General features: G+C 46.7%; 1 protein-coding gene across 1 annotated transcript; it reads left to right on the top strand.

Annotated features, from left to right (window-relative positions):
- The first annotated feature begins 4,309 nt into the window (after positions 1–4,309).
- Positions 4,310–12,391, top strand: RAB35 (RAB35, member RAS oncogene family). The gene is made up of 6 exons (XM_015817454.1): positions 4,310–4,457; positions 4,864–4,914; positions 5,451–5,574; positions 11,283–11,407; positions 11,563–11,687; positions 12,263–12,391. The coding sequence occupies exons 1-6, from the start codon at positions 4,310–4,312 to the stop codon at positions 12,389–12,391; spliced, it is 702 nt and encodes a 233-aa protein (XP_015672940.1).
- The last annotated feature ends 7,517 nt before the right edge of the window (positions 12,392–19,908 follow it).

Genomic DNA, 19,908 nt, shown 5'->3' with positions numbered 1-19,908 from the left:
ATGGGCGGGGGAGGGGCTGAGGGGTTTGGGGGGGCGGGACCCCGAGGAAGGGGGAGGGGAGCAGGGGGAGACCCCCCCAGAAGGACTTAAGGTAAGAGAGGGGCCTCAGAATAGGAGGAGGGGGGCCCAGGAGGATGGTCGTGGGGGAGGTGCTGATAAGAAGGGGGGAGGGGAGGAAAGGGAGACCCCTAGAAGAAGGTAAGGGAGGGGCCTCAAGAGGAGGAGGGGCAGCCAGGAGGATGGGGGGGATCCTGATAAGGGAGGAGCAAGGCCCCAAGGAGGGAGGGGGGGAGGGAAGCAGGGGGAGACCCCCCAGAAGAACTTAAGCTAAGGGAGGGGCCTCAGGAGGAGGCGGGGCAGCCAGGAGGATTGGGGGTCCTGATAAGGGGGAGCAGGGCCCCAAGGAGGGAGGGGGGAGGGAAATGGGAAACCCCCAGAAGGACTTAAGGTAAGGTAGGGTCCCCAATAGGAGGAGGGGGAGCAGGAGGATTGTCTTGTGGGGGGTCCTGATAAGAAGGGGTGAGCAGAGCCCCAAGGAGGGTTGGGGGGAGGAGGGGGCAGAGCCCCCCCTCAATATTTGAAGGACCCAAAAGGGACAAGGATAAGGGCTGGGTGGGAAAGAGTCCCAGGGGGGATTTGGGGAGGGGGATCCAAGCTGGCGCTGCTCAGCTCTGGGGCAGAAGCTGATTGGTGGTTTCCCCCTTCAATGTGTTTTCTGCTTCTGTATTTATTTGCTGTATGTGATGATGTCTTCTTGGTGGGGGAGGATGGGGGGGGTGCAGGACCAGAGCCGTTGCTTTCCTTTCCTTGAGAAATGTCTATGGAGATTCTCAGAACCCAAGGATGTTTTCAAAAGGCGGCTGGACTTTCTTTGTTCTTCCTTGAAGATGTTTCGCTTTTCATCCAGGAAGCTTCTTCAGTTCCCCAAGGCAGCTGGACTTTGCTTTTTCCTGGAAGACGTTTCGCTTCTCGTCCAAGAAGCTTCTTCAGAAGCCGACCTGCGAAAGGAGACCTGAGAAAGCTTCTCGGGTAAAGAGAAGCGAATCGCCTTCAAGCCAAAACCAAGAAAGTCCAGCTTCCTTGATAAAGAATCTGCTTGTGGAATGATGCGTGTATCAATAATAAACAAGGTTGACATTAGACGTTTATGCAATTGGCATTAAGTAACGTTTTTTGTTTGTTTTTTTGGCAAAGCGGTCAAGAAGAATTCAGATTGTTGCATCTTTAAGGAGGGATGAAATGCCTCTTGTTTGGAAGCCTGGAGAGCCACTGGGGTTGACTTTGCACGATACATTCTGCTTAACCGTGATTTTGCTCAGTTAGTGTCATGTCTGACTTCGTGCGTGTGACGTGCTGAACCATCAACTGGCCCCGTGGCCTGGATTCACCCAACAGTCTTGAGATAAACTGGCTTGCTGGTTGTGGTTCAGTTAGTCATCTGAATGCAGCCAGTGTGAGAACAGCAATTCTAGAAAGTTGGTAGTTTGACTTGGTATGTTCCTAAAGTGGCTGGCTATTTTCTCTAGAGGCTTTTCCCCACATCAGGCATGTGTGTGACTTATCGACAGTCACCCGATAATCTTGATGACTTTTATATAGCACTTCTGATCACTGAAACACTTTATTTAGTAGGGTATATATTTATTTATTGAATTTATCCCAGGCTTTCCCCACAGAGAGCAGTGGCTTTCATGGACATCTTGTGGCCATGTTTATAAAATCCTTGCAACTTCCTTCAGAAGCAGATTAGATTTATACAATCTATTAATAAGTTAATAGGTCATCCAGTGAGATCTATAGCAGGGAGGATGATCTGAACTATGATCTTTATGGTTTTACGTAGTCTAAGCACTCCGACACGTACAGGTAGCCCACCAGGGCCAGAAAAATTCATTATTAAGTGGTGCAGTCATTGAGAGATATCATGTGATCTCACCTGATTTTGCAGTCCTTTTTGCCACGGTCGTTAAACGAATCACTGTGGTCATTAAGTGAGACTGTGATAACAGCTTGCAACCCTTCCCTGCTGGCTTTCCTGTTGACTTTTGCTTGTTGGGAGCCAGCCGGGAAGGTCACTTGACGGGATCCTGCAACCGTCGTAAATGCAGGACAGTTGGTAAACAGGAATATAGGCAGTCCTCGACATCTGACCACAAATGAGCCCCAAAGTTTCTCTTGCTAAACAAGATATTTGTTAAATGAGTTTTGCCCCATTTTTACAACCGTTCTTGCCACAGTTGTGAAGTGAATCCCCCCTCTAGTAACACGCTTGTCACATGCTTTTGGCTTCCCCATTGACTCTCTGCTTGTCCGAAGGTCGCCCAAGGTGGTCATTGAAAAACAGCCATAAGATTTTCTTCAGTGGCTTTATAACTTCAAAAGGTCACTAAAGGAGGACTCCCTGTAGTTGCCCAAGACCTTCATTCCCTGGTGTGATTCAGGCCTGTCGCTCCCGAGGTGTGGAAATCCAGCCTCCAGTGTATGGACACAAGGTCTGGACTGTGGTGAGAATCCAACGGGGAGAGAGTGAGGTCCACATTGCCTTAAAAGTCTCCGAAGGAAAGATTCGGATGTGTATTGTACAATAAGTTGCAGTGGGTTGATGGAAGACTGTTGTAAAGCACTTCAGAGATCATTCTTAGAGGCTGGATAAAAGAGAAAGATAAAAAGACACTTAAGAAATACATTTCTTTTCAGCCACCACACACCTATCCAGAGGTTAGATTTTTTAAGTATACGTCATTATACTTGCAGCACTTTTAGAGAGTACATGATAAAAAGGCTGGCCTCAGCCACAGATAGCTTGTAATTTAATTTTGTTTGAGGGAGTAAAGGAGAGGCGACAGCAATGAAATGCATACTCATTTAATTACTTACATACTTATAATTGGAGCTAATGTGAAATAATGTCTACCTTTATTCCCAGTCCCTCTGAATAGCAGTAGCATCCTAGCGGAAATGGAAAACCGAATGGGGGATTGAGTTTTGATTTCCCAACCAGGCAACTTAATCACAGTTCATCCTAAGGAGCAGTCAGGACTTAACACAGCCTTTGGATTATATGAGCCCCCTAGAGATTTGGCGAAAGAAAGATTTATAAATACAATGCAGTCTGTAACAGGTTTCAGGGCACTTTTAATTTCCGTACTTGACGGACAGCTTGAATGGCTAAATAGGGAGCACTTTTGATGTGAAGGAATATGAGACAAACCTTGAAACCTAGGTGTTTAGAGTTATAGGCCATGCTACAAGAGCTTAGAGTATTTCATGTTAATTACAAGCACTTTTCCATTCCCAGTTCTGACGGTTGTGAGGAATAATTCCCTCTCCTCTTCCCTTTTGTATTTAGCCTTAACTTACAGACCCAAAAGCTCAGCCTTTTTTCTTTTCTTTTTTTATTGTGTACGACTCATCAGAGTTTCTAGAAAGCAAACAAGGGTTTCGTGTTTACAGAGGTGTGAGCTAGAAATTCAAGCTTCAGTTCTCACCTTGCCTGGAGTTTTGTTTAATTATATAAGGAATATTATCATTTCCTCATTACTGGTTTTTTTTCTCTTTATATGGCCCATCGTATAAGATTATTATAAGGCCATTGAAATATAAACTGGTTTGAAAGTTTTGTGGAGAAGTAGTCCCCGACTTAACAATCACAGCTGAATCCCAAATTTCTGTTGCTATGTGAGACACTTAATAAGTGAATTTTGTCCCAATTTTATGACCTTTCTTCTAAGGCACCAGATTAGGAACTGGGAGACCGTGAGTTCTAGTCCCGCCTTGTGCATGATAGCCAACTGGGTGATTTTGGGCCAATCACCAAGAGACCTGAGTTCTAGTCCCGCTTTAGCCATGAAAGCTGGCTGGGTGACTGGGCCAATCATCAGGAGACAGTTGGAAGTTAAGTCTTCTGCCACCTAAAAAGTCCAGGGAAATGTCACATGGTGTCTTCGTATATTAGCTCGGCACACATGTTCTTCTAAGACAGTTTTTCTCCATTTCAGCAAGTTTAAGATGTGTGGACTTCAGCTCCCAGAATTCCCCATGCTGGCAGAGGAATTCTGGGAGTTCAAGTCCACACATCTTAAACTTGCTGATGTCAAGAAGCACTGCCCGAAGCCCTAATGTTTGTTTTTGTGTCGCGTGCTCTGTCAAGCCAGAGTCTGTGGTCTGTAAGCCGCTATTGCTTAATGTGGTGAGTCAGGCTGCTACACTGAATGCAGCTGCATTTCATCCCTGTCACTTGCACTTGTCTTCTATCACACCCACAAAACGTTCTCGCATCTTTGAGGGCTTTTATCGCCATGCTGGAAAGATGGAGGGCAGCTTGTGTTTGGGCACGGACGGGCGAATTGGAGGAGGAAGAGGAAGTGGTGGCTACATCCTGTTCTGTAGAAGTCTTTGTCTCTTAGACACCAAGGAAAACATCCTTCCTGACCTTGACATTCTCCTCCTTGGGGAGGGTTCTTCCATCACACGTGAAACGCTTCAGAAATCAACCAACCTTTTGGGTCCTTGTGACCGTGGAACCACTTGCCCTCCAGAAGTTGTGGACGCTCCATCCCTGGAGCTTTTCAGGAAGAGATTGGACAGTCTTTTCTCTGGAACGGCATAGGGCCTCCTGCTTGAGCAGAGGGTTGGACTAGAAGATCTCCGAGGTCCCTTTCAGCCCTGTGGTTGTACAAAGCCCTTCTTTCTGCAGAGCAGATGTGCAAACACCTGCCCGCTTCAGGCAGTATCCAAGCCCCTGCCCTATCAATATTCAAACAGGAGTCCCACAGTCAACAGCATGGAAATAAAACGCTGCTCTCTGTTGCTCCAGCAATGACTTGCAGACTTGGCTTATTTTTTTTTCCTTTTCTCATGCAGGTGTCGGCAAGAGCAGTTTGCTGCTGCGTTTTGCAGACAACACCTTCTCAGGTAAGATGGGCACATTGGCACTGCCAGTGGAGCCTTCAGCCAAGGCTCCCTAGGGGTGTGTGTGTGTGTGAAAATTGAAGAATATGCATGAGTTTGGGTCCAGCCTATCTGAGGAACTGCCTTGCCCCATTAGAATTGGCTCGTCCTACTCCAGGGGTCTTCAAACTTGGCCCTTTTATGACTTGTGGACTTCAACTCCTAGAATTCCTCAGCCATCGTGCCTACGAAGAGCCCATCAGCCAAGGGATTTGGGCTGGCGGGGTCTAGAAGAGCCTTTTCTTCCATGAATAATGAGAGTTTGGGGGGAGGGGTGTTAAAAAAATAGTTTCAATGGGATAGATGAATGGAAACGGTGCGAGGCCAGAAATATTTTCCCTAATTTGTCAACCTCCGAAAAAGGATTCCTAGCCAATTTTGCATCATTCAGAAGCAGCCAACTGCTGCTTCTGAATGATGCAGTCTGTAATTGGCTCGTTGCCGGTAGTACCCTCAGAAACCCCCACAATTTCTGTGCTGTTCTCCCCCCCCCTCCACAGGCAGTTACATTACCACAATTGGGGTCGACTTCAAAATTCGGACCGTTGAAATCAATGGGGAAAAAGTCAAGTTACAGATCTGGGACACTGCGGGACAGGAGCGCTTCCGGACTATCACCTCAACGTAAGTCTGTTTAAAAACCCGATCAGATAACTGGATTTAAGTCATGGCTTTGTTCTGATAAGATGAAAGACCCCGATTTCTTCTCCCTGGCTATTGTTTATTTCCCTCTCCTCCAGTTTGCCTCATGAGTCAGATTGTAATCTGTGAAAGGTACAAAATGTGAAAGCGTTTGTGGGTTCTTGTCTTCATATAATACAGTGGTACCTCAGTATTCCTGGTTACTTTTTTCCGCGAGATATGATGAGTACCCAAAACGATGAGTATCAAACCATTTTCTCCCCCGTAAGGAATGATGTAGTGAGTCACAAGGCATCCGACAGCGACAAGTTCTAGCTTGTGCCTTGAGAACCAAACAGACGATGAGTACCGGGACAACATTTTCATGTCAAAATGCATTGAGTATCAACTTTGATGAGTTTCCAAGCAGTTGAGTACCAAGGTACCACTGTAATCAAGGTTCTGAGCCAGTGGGGGAATTTAGGAATTTTAGCCTTCTAGATATGATTGGAATAGAACTCCCAACGTCCTCTCAAGGACTGTGAGAAGTGGATTTCAGAAAGCCCTACTCAAAGTCCCACCAAAACTGTAGTTTAATTTGCTCCTGAATTAGCAAAGAAGGGTGGCTAAAATTACTGGCTTGGTCTGAGTAGGTCCTCAGTTCTGCATGAGACGGTGTTACAACCCAGAGTGGGAGCTGAGCTTGATACGAGCCTTTTCTGTCTTTGCTGCCAGCTCCCTTTCACACAAACGGACATATGAATAGCGCTGAGGTTTTGTTTTCTATAGAGGAGGTTGTCATAGAATCCTGGCAAAGCGAGTTCAGGGGAAGAAATGAGAGGCTAGCTCTGAATCATTGCACACTTGAAAAGGGGAAAAACCCCACCGAAGTCATTTGAATGCTTTGACGCTTAAATCTTTTTTATCCTAGCAGGGATGATTAATCTGTCCGGTTTTAGCCATTTCATTTGCGCCCTTTTCATTCGAGCGGGTTGTTTGCTAGGGAGAATAAGAATAAGACATTTACAGTATAATATTTTTCACTGGCTTACTGGTCTGCTTTTTTCAAAGAAACCTGAGAATTGTGAGGAAGTCAAGGTATTTCCAGCGGCGAATTTCCATTACCTAAAATAGATTTGTAAGGTTGCTTTGGAAGAATTCTTGAGTGGCCTAAAATACCTTTGCTCTATACATACGCCTTCACCACAGGCCTTCTATGTAAAGGGCAGGGCTTGATTTAGAGCAGATGATATTTGAAATGTTGGGTTCATTGTCTCAGCTTTGCACCAGCTTCATGGAGGTAGGGAGAAGAGGGAAAGCTAAGCAAAAGAACCACATTCCAATTTGTCATTGATCGATCAATTTGATGGGTGCTGCTTTTCGCAGGACGGATAGAGGAAATCAATGCTTAGATTAGATTAGATTTGTATTGACATGTTGAAGGAATAGGCTATAATCTGCCACACTAGTCCAGTGCAGATTGGCAGATGTGATTGGTGTTAAGTCTCAGGTATCTAACATATGCTGGTGAAACATGGCCACTAACCTCACAATCGATACAAAAGCCACAAGTGGCACAAGGAGACATGGAAAGAGACATGCTCAGCACCACAAGACAAAATAGAAAGACCCGCACATGGATTGGAGAACAAACGAAAGGATACAATCATCGTCAAGAGAGTCAAAGAATGGAGATGGAAATGGGCTGGTCACATAGCCAGAAGAACTGAGGGCAGGTGGACCAAGGAGGTCCTAGAATGGATCCCACTTGATAGGTAGGAAGGTAGGTAGGTGGGTGGGTGGGTGGATAAAGATCCAACCTAGAATTAAGGAGAAATTTCCTGACAGTGAGAACAATTAATCAGAAGTTGTGGGTGCTCCCATCACTGGAGATTTTTAAGAAGAGACTGGACAGCCATTTGGCTGAAATGGTTTAGGGTCTCCTGCCACGGGCAGGGTGGTGGACTAGAAGACCTCCAAGGTCCCTTCCAGCCCTATGATTCCATGTTCTATTGATAAGTCTTTGTGGATTGGACTAGAATACGTCTGATAAGACATCACATTTTGCAATTAGGGGAGGAAGATTCTGCCAAACCCCCAAATTTCTTTTAAAAAAAACACTGGAATGATTGCATAAGTGTACCTTAAGGACTCTTTGCGCCCTTCTTAAGACCGTGTTGAGTGCACGGGGCAGAGCCAACCCCGACTTCCTCACTGATCCAAAAGCGTATCCTTTGTGGTTTGTGGTTTGTGAGCCAGCCTATGGCAGGAAATGGTGAAGGGGTGTAAAAGAGGCACTTGCCGACAGAGAGAGACGTGTGTCAGCGTCTCATTGACAGTGTCAGCAGATCTTTTCTTCCGGGTGATGTGCGTATACAACCAACAATGGTGGCTTAGTTGATGTCTGATGCTGGCTCCTACAGGGAAAACCGCGAAAGGAGATTTCTAAATGAGAACAGAAAAATCTATGCCCCTGATCCAGCTCTCCATGCAGGGCGACGCCTCGGGCGGAGCGTGTCCTGAAGTTCCCCAAACGTGTAACCACATGGTGTGTGGAGTTTGGCTGAGGATCTCGGGTTTTTTCAGAAGAGTGAAAGAGAGAGTTAGTTTTTTTAAATCTTTTCTGACTTCTACCGGTAGGAAGATTGCTTAAGCAATCCCACGAGGCAGAACAGTTTCAACATCAGACTTCCTGCCCTGGTGATGCTGAACTTCACTATCCTGTCTGCAGTTGGCCGGGCCCACTATTAACAATAATAACTTTATTGTCACTTGGAATGTACAATAATCGGCACACATTAAAATGGAATTTCATTGCATGCAGCCCTCATGAGTCAAGGATTACCTGGACCAAGTTCCTTCTGCTTTTGGTCTACCACAGACTCAGCCAGCTCTCTTTTCTTTGGTCTCAGCCAAAGGCTTGGTCTGTTTCTTCTTTTGTTATCATCTCTTCTCAGCTTCTTCCTTCACGACTCGTGGGTGTGTGTGTGTCTCCATATATGTCTATTTCTTTCCCAACAGCCGAGGGCTTTATGGGGACAGAACGATAATATAGGCAGTCCTCGACTTAACGGCCACAGTTTGAGCCCAAAATTTCCGTGGCTAAGTGAGGCAGTTGTTCAGTGAGCTTTGAGACCCATTTTACGACCTTTCTTGCCACAGCTCTTAAGTGAATCCCTGCAGTTGACGTGAGCCAGTTGCCAGGCTGCATGAATTTGGATCACGTGACCCCCAGGGGAGGCTGCAACGGTCGTAAGTGTGGGAAAACGGTCATAAGTTCTGTTTTTCAGCACCGTCGTAACTTCGGGCGGTCACTAAACAAACTGCTGCAAGTCAAGGACTGCCTGTAATGTAAAAACAAAGAGAGAAGTCATAGGTCCAGTGGGGAGAATTTGACACATGCATTAAAGCAGGGGGTCTTCAAACTTGGCCCTTCGATGACCGTGTGCCTGGCTGAGGAATTCTGGGAATTGAAGTCCACAAGTCATCAAAGGGCCAAGTTTGAAGACCCCTGCATTAAAGCCTCTGAAAGAGTCTCTGTGGTCGATGTTGGTCCATCTGCTGTCCTCAGGATCCATGCGGGTTTTTCAGAATCAACAGAGTTGGAAGGGACCTTGGAGGTCTTCTAGTCCAACACCACCACCACCCCCGCTCAAGCAGGAGACCCTAGATCATTCCGGACAAATGGCTGTCCAATCGCTTCTTCTCCAACAATGGAGCACCCATCTTCTCCCCCCCCTCCCCAGGCTTCCTTCAAGAAGGTTGTGATTATACCTAGGACTTCTCCATGCCGAATTTATGCCCTGGCCTTGATATGTTCGATGTTATGACTGGAGGAGTGACCTTTATTTTTCAGTGCTAGAGTCCCGAATGATGATATAACAAAAATGGAGGTTTTGTCCTTCAGCCTTCGTCCGTATCTCTCTATGGTAGGATTCCTAAGACACATTGCAGGGGAAGGTCATCTTTTAGTATCTCCAGCTGCCCCCCCCCCCGTTCCGACACCACCACGCCTTCCAACAATGTTGAGACTTTAGAAAAAGTGCAGAGAAGAGCAACAAAATTAGAGGCTAAAACATAGGAAGAACGGCTGCTGGAATTGGGTATGTAGTTTAATGAAGAGAAGGACGAGGGGTGACATGATAGTAGTCTTCCAATATCTCAGGGGCTGCCCCAAAGAAGAGGGAGTCAAGCTATTCTCCAAAGCACCCAAAGGCAGGACAAGAAGCAACAGGTGGAAACCAATCAAGTAGAGAAGCAACCTAGAAATAAGGAGATATTTCCTAAAAGTGAGAACAATCAACCAGTGGAACGACTTGCCTCCAGAAGTTGTGGGTGCTTCATCACTGGAGGCTTTCAAGAAGAGACTGGACAGCCACTATATATCAGAAATAGATAGGGTCTCCTGCTTGAGCAGGGGGTTGGACTAGATGACCTCCAAGATCCCTCCCAACTCTGGTATTCTGTATACTATTCTTCTCTGTATACTGTTTCTTCTCTCCTGAATTTCTCATGTGCTCGAGGGAGGCTCCTGGGGACAGCAGTTGTCCCCAGCTCACAAAGTCCTCTCCATGGCAATCTGATACTTCAAATCTGCCAATTCTGCTTCCCACAGAGCCACATCATGCGCTTCCCCCATCGCATTAACGCGCTGAAAGAAGAGCCAGCAACCTGGCTGATCTCTTTCTCTCTCTTTTTTTTTTCTTTCCCCTTTTCCACCACCTTCCAAGCTCTGGATTCTAGTTGATTCCGTTAATCTGAGGATTTAGAGAGCTCTCCGCAGCCGTTGCTTCCCCAAAATACATCCGTATTTTTTGTTTTCTTACAGTAAGGAAGCAGGAGAAGAATTCTTTAAAATCAGAGAAGCGTCCTTGTGAACTCTTGTGCTACCGGAGCTCTTTTAACACACTCTTGTGTGTGTTAAAATCAGGACCCAATCTGAGTTGGTCCCTGGGACCAAAGGCTTTATTCTTCCAAGCTTTTGGCCTTGTGCTGGGGTCCATCACCAGGGAACTTCTCTGTCTCCCCAGAATATGCGCACCTGGGCTGTTCTGCGCATTGCACTCATCTGGCTCCTGCTTGCGTGCAGCTTTTAGTTGTTAATTATTAATTAAATTCATTAAGTCCCTTGTGTGTCCACTCACACTTGGCCAATAAAGAATTCTATTCTAATTTTACGAGGGTGTTGGTGGCTGGCTATTAAGTCGTGAATTGTTGTTTCCTTGTGCCATATAATGTGCCAAATAACCATATAAATATGACACATAGAAGAGCCCACTCAGTGCACACATTCTGGAGAGAGCGTTGACGGTCCCAGCCCAAGCCCAAAAGCTCGAAGGCTAAAACCTCTGGTCCCGGTGACCAGTTCAAATTGGATCTTGCAAAATTATCCCGGGACACTTCTTTTTAACCTTCATTTGCAGTGTTCAGTGGGTTTTGGATGTTAAGCGGTTGTTATCCTTCCATTCACGTTGGGGTTCTAAAGTCAATTGATTGATAATAGTGGAAATGTAGACTGTCCACTGAGAACGCCTTCCTCAGTTTGATGGTCAACGTGTCGGACTTCAGCTTTTAGGATTGCCTGAAATTAGAGCCTATCTAAAGTGCACTAGAAGAAGAAGAAGAAGCCAGCAGAGCTGGAAAGGTGTTTAAGGTGAACTTGGATGAATTTGAGGATCATGCCTTGATAACGGTTATTTCTCTGCCCTCAGGTACTACCGAGGCACCCACGGGGTCATTGTGGTTTACGATGTCACGAGCGCGGAGTCTTTCGTGAATGTCAAGCGGTGGTTGCATGAAATAAACCAGAACTGCGACGATGTGTGCCGGATATTAGGTAAACCTCTCTGGGTTTGGGGAAGGTTTTGATAGAGCAAGGCCCGGCCATCACTGCTAATCCAGATTTTATATCTGCTTTGAGCCGTCGACGGCTCCGGATCCACTTTTCACCAGTTTGCAGCCGTGACTTTTGGTTTCCCTTTGCTCTCCTAGTTGGCAATAAGAACGATGATCCAGAACGGAAAGTGGTGGAGATGGAAGACGCCTATAAATTTGCTGGGCAGATGGGCATCCAGCTGTTTGAGACCAGTGCCAAGGAGAACATTAATGTGGAAGAGGTAATTGGGAAAGACGATGGGGGTGCCAGTAACTCTTCAAGAGCCCAGCGCCACAGGCTACGGACGAAAAATAGATGTTGTAAATAGTGTTTGTTGATGTAATAGTCGTTGCTTCACAAGTGCATGGAACAACATAGGAGATCTAAGCCATCAGAGATTCAGCAGTCAGCAGTCCCATCTATTTGAAAGATAAGGGTCGCTCTTTTGAAGACAGCAAAGTCCATATTTTGGATAGAGAGGGCCATGACTGGAATCAAGGCCTCCAGAGCCCCTTTCCTAACTGCCTCCCCGCCTTTTCCTTTCCTTTCTTCCCCATCTTCTCATTTCTCATTTTGTTTTCCTCATCTTCTCATCTTTCCTATTATCTTCTCCTCTTGGTATTTTAGGATTGACCACTTGTTTGTATTTTAGGATTAACGGCTGTATACGATGATTTATGACCTATCCCTTCGTGGTTTTTTATGTACTTTGAGAGCTTATGCACTGGAGACAAATTCCTTGTGTGTGTGTGTGTGTGTGTGTGTGTGTGTATCCAATCACACTTGGCCAATAAAAGAATTCTGTCTGTCTATCAGATGTTCAACTGCATCACGGAGTTGGTTCTTCGGGCTAAGAAGGACAACCTCGCAAAACAGCAGCAGCAGCAACAGAACGACGTGGTGAAACTCACAAAGAACAGTAAACGGAAGAAGCGGTGCTGCTAATGGCCTTCCTCCTCCTCTTCCTCCTCCTCCTCCACCTCCGGGGGCGGCAGAGACTGGGCGTTCGGGCAGCCCCGCTGTCGCAGCCTGGCGCAGGCGATACCCCAGGACTCTTCCCCCCCCTCCCTGCGTGCCGTTATTTAAAGGAGTTCCCTCCGTCTTCTCGATCAGGAGGCACCTTACCGTGTCCGTGCCAAGAACAGGATGGGACGGAGCTGGTTCCGCCCGACTCTTTCCATCCTAAGGTTTATTTTTGTTCCCGCCCCTCTTGAAGAGCATCTGGTAGACAGCCCTGACTTTGCCTACCAAGGGGACTTGAGCATTTGTACATAATGTATATTGGCTTTAACCAGCTGCATCTCCTTGTGTCGCTTCGGGCTTCTGCCTTCTCTGACTCCACCAATCATGAATTGTTCAGAACTCTCTTTTTTTTATTTGTTTGTTTACTTGCTCTCTTCTTCAGCCTTCGTTAGCCTTTAAGCAGAAGTGGATCCTTGGTGATCATCTGGAGAACGTTTTGAAATCCTTTTCCCCCCAAAACTCTGGAATAATTGATGTTCCCAGAGTTGTTTTGTTCTCTGTCCTTCGGTCCCCTCCTTCAAGAGAAGGAAAGATCCCACTTTTATAACCCAAAGGCATCCAAACCACCGCAGCAGAGAAAAATTAGGATTAAAACTTGTATTGACTACCTCCAGGTAGTATCCCCGTCCTTGTAAAACTTCAGAACGAAAATCATCTCTTTCTCTCTTTCTCTCTCTCTTTTTTTTTTTTTATAAGTGTGTGTCATTCTGTGCCAGGTATGAAGTGTAAATGCAGAAATGTGCTTCTGATGGGATCAATTCTTCGTGGTTCTCCTCTTCCTTTCCCCCTCCCCTTAATTTTTTTCCCTTTTCTTTCAAAAGCTGGAGAATTTGGGAAGGGATGGCTGGATGGTTTTTGTTTGTTCTCCATCAGAACAAAATCTGCCTCTTGATTCCGATTCTAGCTGCTGAAGAGCGAATGGTTCTTCTAATTAGGTTAAAACAAGGTAACATGAGCTTCAGCCAGCATATAATCACCAGCTTCTCAGTGTTGATTTGCCCCCCTCCCAGAGCATATCAAGGGGGCAAAAAGCCACATCATCCTCAAATCACCGTGATGTCCCACCCTGTGTTGTCCAGCATCTGATGTTGACCGTGTTCATGTTAAGACACGGCCATCAGTGTCGAACTTTGGACTTCAAATCTTGCTGGAAGGGCTCAGCAGAACCTCCCCGTTTATCGTCTGGCTGCTCTTTAGGAGAGGAAGCAGCTACCGCCATCCCACTCGAAGCAGTGACGAGTTCCCGCTAGCAGAAGGGCGTCCTCCATTTCAGCACGCTGTTTTTCACCGCGGACCTCTCTATGCATTTCTCGTTGAGATACTTCCGACCTTGTCCAGGACGCTTCAGGCCCTGAGCAATTCATGATTCAGAAGAAACGAGGAGAGCCTGTCCAGATGAACGAGAGCAGGACCTAGGCGTGGAGTGGGTGCAGCTAGAAGCAACGGGGGAATTCTCACCGGTGGGCATTTTCTCTAGTGGACAGGCGAGGGGGTGTGGAGGGCTATTTGGTAAGCCTGGAACCCACGTTCTCCCTGGGAAGAGTGGGATGCTTCCCAAGGCTGCCTCTCCACCGGGTCTGTTCAGCCGGGAGGCTGCAACTTAACCTCCAGACAACAGTTGTGAGCGAAAGGGACAAAGTGATGGATGGGGCTGGTGCACAGGGTTGGGGGAGGGAAGGGAAAGGGGAAGGGGCTGCACCTTAGCAGTGCTAATGTCGAGCAGTGAAATGTCTTAACTGGTTTGCTTAGATGATTTCTGTATATGGGAACTTTCTAATTAACGCTTTTTAAATAATTTAAAAACAAAAAAAAGAAAAAATAAAAGGTGCCAAGCTGCCACAAGCTTCCCCCCAGGCCGATCCGGTCTTTGCTTCTCCTCGCCTGCAGCGGTCGAAACCGCTGGCAGAGCCCCTGAAATCTTGGGGCTGATGGCTGGGAAGTTGAGGCTCTCTCACGAAAGGGGTTTTGCCCATCGTCTTTTCTGCACAAAAGAGGGGAGGGGGGGGCGGCTGCGGGGTTGAATTCCCAAGCTGAGTTGGCCAAAATCTGTCTGTCTTTTTGGGTGGACGTAAACGGGGTAGTAAGTAATAATGTTGCATTGCCTGTGTGTGATTGTGAGTTTTCCCATGCTAAGTTGAGGCGGCCACAAGTAGCAATTGGATCCTCAGGTAGCAGGGAACACAGATTGTTTTTTTTTTCTTACGCTAACAATTCCAAGAGAGAGTGTTGAACTGTTTAAATAAATAAAATTTAAAAAAAAATCCACCTTGAAACAGAAAATACCTTTTTTGTGTGTGTGTTGTGTTTATATGGGTGTGCGCGGAGTGGGACAACTCGCCACGGGACGATTTAACAATTCCATTATTTAAAATAAATAAAAAATGGTTTTGATTTGTGTCGTTCACGTTTCATTCTGTCCCTCCTTTCGTACTTTTTCTTTCACGGTTCTGTTTCACCGTTTCTTCTACATTAGCGTAATTCTCGTCCTGCAGCAAGTGGGTGAGTTGGCCGTGGCGGGTTGTCCTACATCCGTGTGCGCATGTGTGACATCAGACTATATTTGCTACGTCACTCTAAATCACTGTTTCTCAATCTCAACCACTTTTGAAGACGCATGGACTACAACTCTCCAACTTCCCCAGTCCCTCAATATGTTTATCCTGGGGGGGGGGGGTTGTGCAAATGCAGCCTCTGTGATAATTCAGGCCTCCTGCAGTCCCAGGCCACACACAGAAAGCCTTTGAAAAGCTCAGGAGGCATCAAATCATTCAGTGGGTTACATCTCACCGGTTGGCTAAGCAAACCACAATTGGCTGAATCCACTCCCCATGTGAGAATGTACGTCTCCGTGCTTAACTTGCGCAAATTGAGACATTTGCCCCCCCCCCAAAAAAAAGTAGGTATGCATGTACAGGTAATCCTCAAGACCATTGTTGGGAACAATTTCTGCGTGAATTGCGCATGGTCTTACATGCATGTGTGACATTAAGCCCATCACTGCACTTGTTAAGTGATGGTCACTGAACGAATCCAACTTTCTTCATTGACTTGGCTTGCCGGAACGACAATCGCACGACACCGGGACATTGCAACTGTCATAAAAATACGCCAGTTGCTAAGCCCCTGAGTCCTGATCCTATGACCACGGGGATGGTGTGCAAGAACTGGTCATAAGTCCCTTTTTTCATTGCTACTGTAATGAAACTTCAAACAAATTGATAAGCAAATGATGGCCAGTTGCGAACAATCAGTATCCCCACGGTTTAGCTTTGCATGTTTTGTCGGCAAGACCCTTTTAATTTGTTAAATTGGGAACAATCACCAGCTTCGGAGAAGGTTGGCTGAATTGATGTCCTCTATCTTCGTTGCTTCAGTCCAGAAGCGGTCCACGTTCCCACCCTCCTTTCGTAGGCGGCCATCTCGGCCACTCTTGTAGAGCAATCGGACAGCAATTTCAAATTGAACGAGGATGGTTGAACCCCCGTCTTGGACATCCCTTGAACTCCACTGAAGATGTTACCTAGCCTGGTAACGAAACGTTGGGAAACCAACCTACAAACTCGGAGAACGGAGCTCCGCCTTCCCCCGTCTTTGAAGACCACGTCCACCTTGATTGGCAGGAGGAGAACCCGTTTCCCCAAAGAATCAGGGAGAGCGCCACATTTTCTACTAAAATATGCCTTTATAGAATATCTTATAAAAACCGTACAGTTATATACAGGACTGCTACGTACAAAAATTACGATATGGTTTGGTATGTACACAGACCTATATAAATACATTCTGTCTGCCCGCTCCAGCAATGTGCTTTATTTCACCCCTCCTTCCCTCCACGCACCCACCCCACCCACCCCCCAGTAAACCCCACCCCCAGTGACCAGCCAAACCAGTTTCCCAGTTTCTCTGGCACAGGGGAAGATGCCAGTCGGATCCCAAACCGAGGGCAAAGCTGCCTTCGGTTCCCAGCCCTCTTCCCTGGCAGTGACCTCTTGGACTACATGTCCCATCATTCCCAAACATTCCAACAACATCCATGCAGGTGGGGCAAAGGGGGGGGGAGGGAAATGTAGTGCCCTACATCTCCCAGTGGGCACCATCTTTAAGGGCTGGCTGATAACCGGGCTACGACTACAGCAGAGGATATAAGCTGCACATCATGGCTAATCAAAGACTTCTCCGTTATCGGGCTGAAAAATTAAACCTTTTCAAAAATAAAATAAGGGAGGAGCAAAATGTTTTATGTGCAAGGATTTCCTTTAACGGTGGGATTCCTCACCCATCTCGTCTCTCTGCCTTCTGAAAGGGGATTTTCCCACCTGTCACCAGAGTCCAGATCTGGATGCATTTCCGTTTTTTTCCCCGTTTATTCTGTTCTTCTCTCCTTTAGCCCTCCACAGTGTAGGAAGTTGGGTTGTGGGTTTAACTCCCTACAGAACGGACTATTGTCCACGCAACCTTGCCTAAGGGAGTCCTCGACTTCTGAGCCCAACATTTCCGTCGCTAAGCAAGACAGTTGTTAAGCGGCTTTTGCTCCATTTTGCGACACTTAGCCACCGTTGTTAAGGGACTCACTCCGGTTGTTAAGGGACTCATTCAGTCGTGAAGTGAATCTGGCTTGACTCTGCGGGTTAGAAAGTCGCAAAAGGGGATCTGCAACCGTCCTAAGTACATGCCAGTTGCCAAGCCTCTGAATTTTGAACACTATGACATTCGGGATACAGCAAGGGTCGTTTAAGTGTGACAGCCGGTCCCACGTCACTTTTTTCAGTGCCGTTGTAACTTCAAACAGTCACTGTACGGACGGTTGTAAGTTGAGGACTCCCTGAACTCGGTTGCTTTTTTCCTCTTCCCCTTTTTTTAAAGATGGGAGCCGTCCCCCGGGAGCTCAGCTATGGAAAGATGAAGGGCCACCGTCTCTCCTGCAACCCTGGGACACCTCCATGAGCTTTTTGACCAAGAGGCAGAAGACTTAAGAAACGTAGGTAGGTTGTAAGAACAATGGATGACACAAAGGTTGTGTCTTTTCAAGGGCAACAGCTTGGGGGTTGAACCAACTCCACTAGCTTCACCTAAGTCTTTTTCCTAGTCTAATCTTTGGCCCCTGAGGAAGAAGATAGGTCTCACCCAGTTGCTCAACCATTGTTCCTAAATCGGCAGTCGATCTCCTTTCCTTGGTCTCCTCCTTCTAGTTGTTCCACCTACTATCACCCCCTGGTTCGCCTCCCCACCTAGATTACGGGAAAGGTAGCAAACGAACGACCAGCAGACCCCAAATTCCATAAAGGGAACAATTTTTCCCAGCAATTGCTTTCATTACACTACTTCAACCTCAAATGATGGTAGCCATCTTTGCTGGAGAGGGGTGTCAGTAATATTGGAAGAGTCTGAAGCCCCTCCCCATGTCATTCCAGTGCAGGATAAGCTCACAGCTTCCTGCACTGATATCCAGACACTTATTATTATTTTTAAACTACCTTCCTCCTCTGAATTTTCCTAGCGCAATCTCTGTACTACTGCATCTACTCAAAAGAAACTCCCATCGGGAACATAAGTATCCCGAACAAGCCAATCACACTGTAGCTCAGCTTGTGGTGTCAACTCCTAAACTTGGGTTAAGGAGTAAGGCCGTGTTCCATTAACCCTAGGTCAGGAAGATTGTCTGAATACAGCCATCATCTCAGGTGGCTTCCAACCAAGCATACAGGGATGACTTATGTTTTATTGGCCATATATGTTGGGATTCTATTGCCTACACCTGTCCAACAGCGCCGATACTCTTCTTGGTTCAGGAGCTCAGAAAGCACCAGATTACATCCAGGCCAGTCTTTACTAACCCAGGTTGGCTGGGGATGGTGGAAGTCATCATGGTCTGAATTCCGGGGGAGGAACACTTTGGAAAAAAACGATGTATAAAGGTGGTCGGAGAGAAACAAACAATCTAGCTGGCTGAGGAATTCTGGGAGTTGAAGTCCACAAGTCTTCAAGGTGCCAGGTTTGGAGACCCCTGACTTAGATGTTTCAAACTACCAGTCATTGGAACAACTTAATTCTATCTGACCAGCTTCTTCTTCTTCTTCTTCTCCTTCTTCTGGAGCTTTAAAGTAGGGAGCTGTAAGAAGCTATCTCCATGATGCTAATTTTAAAAATCTGCAGAGCTGCCGTTTCCTGCTGCTATAACCTGATCACTCAAAAAGGACCTCAGTAAGCGGCGATCTTGGCTCTGCTGGAGCTATTGTTCCCAAGTTTATTGCTCCCAGAGTGGTGACCTAAGAGTGGGGGAGACCCCAGTTCTAATCTCACCATTATTTAGTCCCAGAAGATCCCTGGGAGACATTGGACCCCAAAAGCAGAGTGGTGTAGAGATGAAGATCCTCAACTAGAAGCTGGGAGATGCAGTCCAACCTCAGCCATGGAAGATGCCTGGGTGATTTGGGGGCCAGTCAAGTGGCTCCCAGCCCAGCTACCTCATAAGTGCATACCCCAAAAATATAAAATATTAATACTGGATTTTTAAGCAGGAAGACTGGATTTCTATCTACCTACAACCTCTTTCTTCAGCTGGTGTTTTCCAGATGTGTTGGGCCAGGCTCCCTTCCTTATCAACCTGTACAGGACGGGTCCAAGATCCCTGGAAGATGGGTTGAGGAAGGTGGTTCTAGAACCAAGAGGCATCCTTCTCACAGAGGCAATAGAACAATTGCTGGAAGGATAAGCAATCTCTGATGGAATGGGCTATTTTAACCCCCAACGGGCTATTTTAACCCCCTTCTTATTTTCTCTGGGTCTTCTCTGGAGAGCTATGGCTCAGATAGTCTGGTGGCTAGTGATGGAGAAAACCTGGGGTCTTTTGAAGGTTTCTCCTGGAGGCAGTAGGATCCTCCTCTTTCTAGAGAGAAGATCCCGCTTATCATTTCCCCTCTGCCCTAGTTTCAACCTGACCTCCGGGGACAAGGAGACAGACCAGTTAAGGATGGAAGCGAGCGTTATGGATTTGGACAAGGAAGAAGTATCCTTTCCAGATTTTGCATAATGCTTAGCTGGTCTTCAAAAGGTCTGCAAGATCTGCTTCTGGAACACAGGACTTGGGTCACCTGCTCTCCTGAATGAAGGAAAAGTGGTTTTCCCTGAACACTTTCCCATCTGAACTGTAGCGTTGCTGAAAGAAGGCAAGGGAGTAGAGTCACAATCACACCACCTAGCCAGCCCCATGCTCTTCAGACAACCCAATTCGTGTCAAGTAACCAGAAGCAAAACACACAGAGAGAGATATGGGGCTTCACTTGAATTTTGACCTCTCTGTGGCCTCTTAAGGTCATACAGACCAACTACGAACAAGGTTTCCTTCGCTCTTGGGCCTGCACGGACATGAAACCTGGTCCAGATTTTGAAGGATTTGGGCATTCTCACTTCTAAGTTCTCATTATTCCCCAAGTTCATGA

Source organism: Protobothrops mucrosquamatus, unplaced genomic scaffold (assembly GCF_001527695.2).
Source record: "Protobothrops mucrosquamatus isolate PMUCROS unplaced genomic scaffold, P.Mucros_1.0 scaffold593, whole genome shotgun sequence".
NCBI classification, from domain to species: Eukaryota; Metazoa; Chordata; class Lepidosauria; order Squamata; family Viperidae; genus Protobothrops; species Protobothrops mucrosquamatus.
This window is presented reverse-complemented; position numbering and strand designations above follow the sequence as displayed.

Bases quoted from the DNA above. Each gene is read 5' to 3' on its own strand.
- RAB35 (XM_015817454.1), top strand. From the start codon at position 4,310: ATGGAGGGCAGCTTGTGTTTGGGCACGGACGGGCGAATTGGAGGAGGA. The intron at 5,575-11,282 runs GTAAGTCTGTTT...CTCTGCCCTCAG, and splicing joins TTCCGGACTATCACCTCAAC to GTACTACCGAGGCACCCACG. The intron at 11,408-11,562 runs GTAAACCTCTCT...TTGCTCTCCTAG, and splicing joins CGATGTGTGCCGGATATTAG to TTGGCAATAAGAACGATGAT.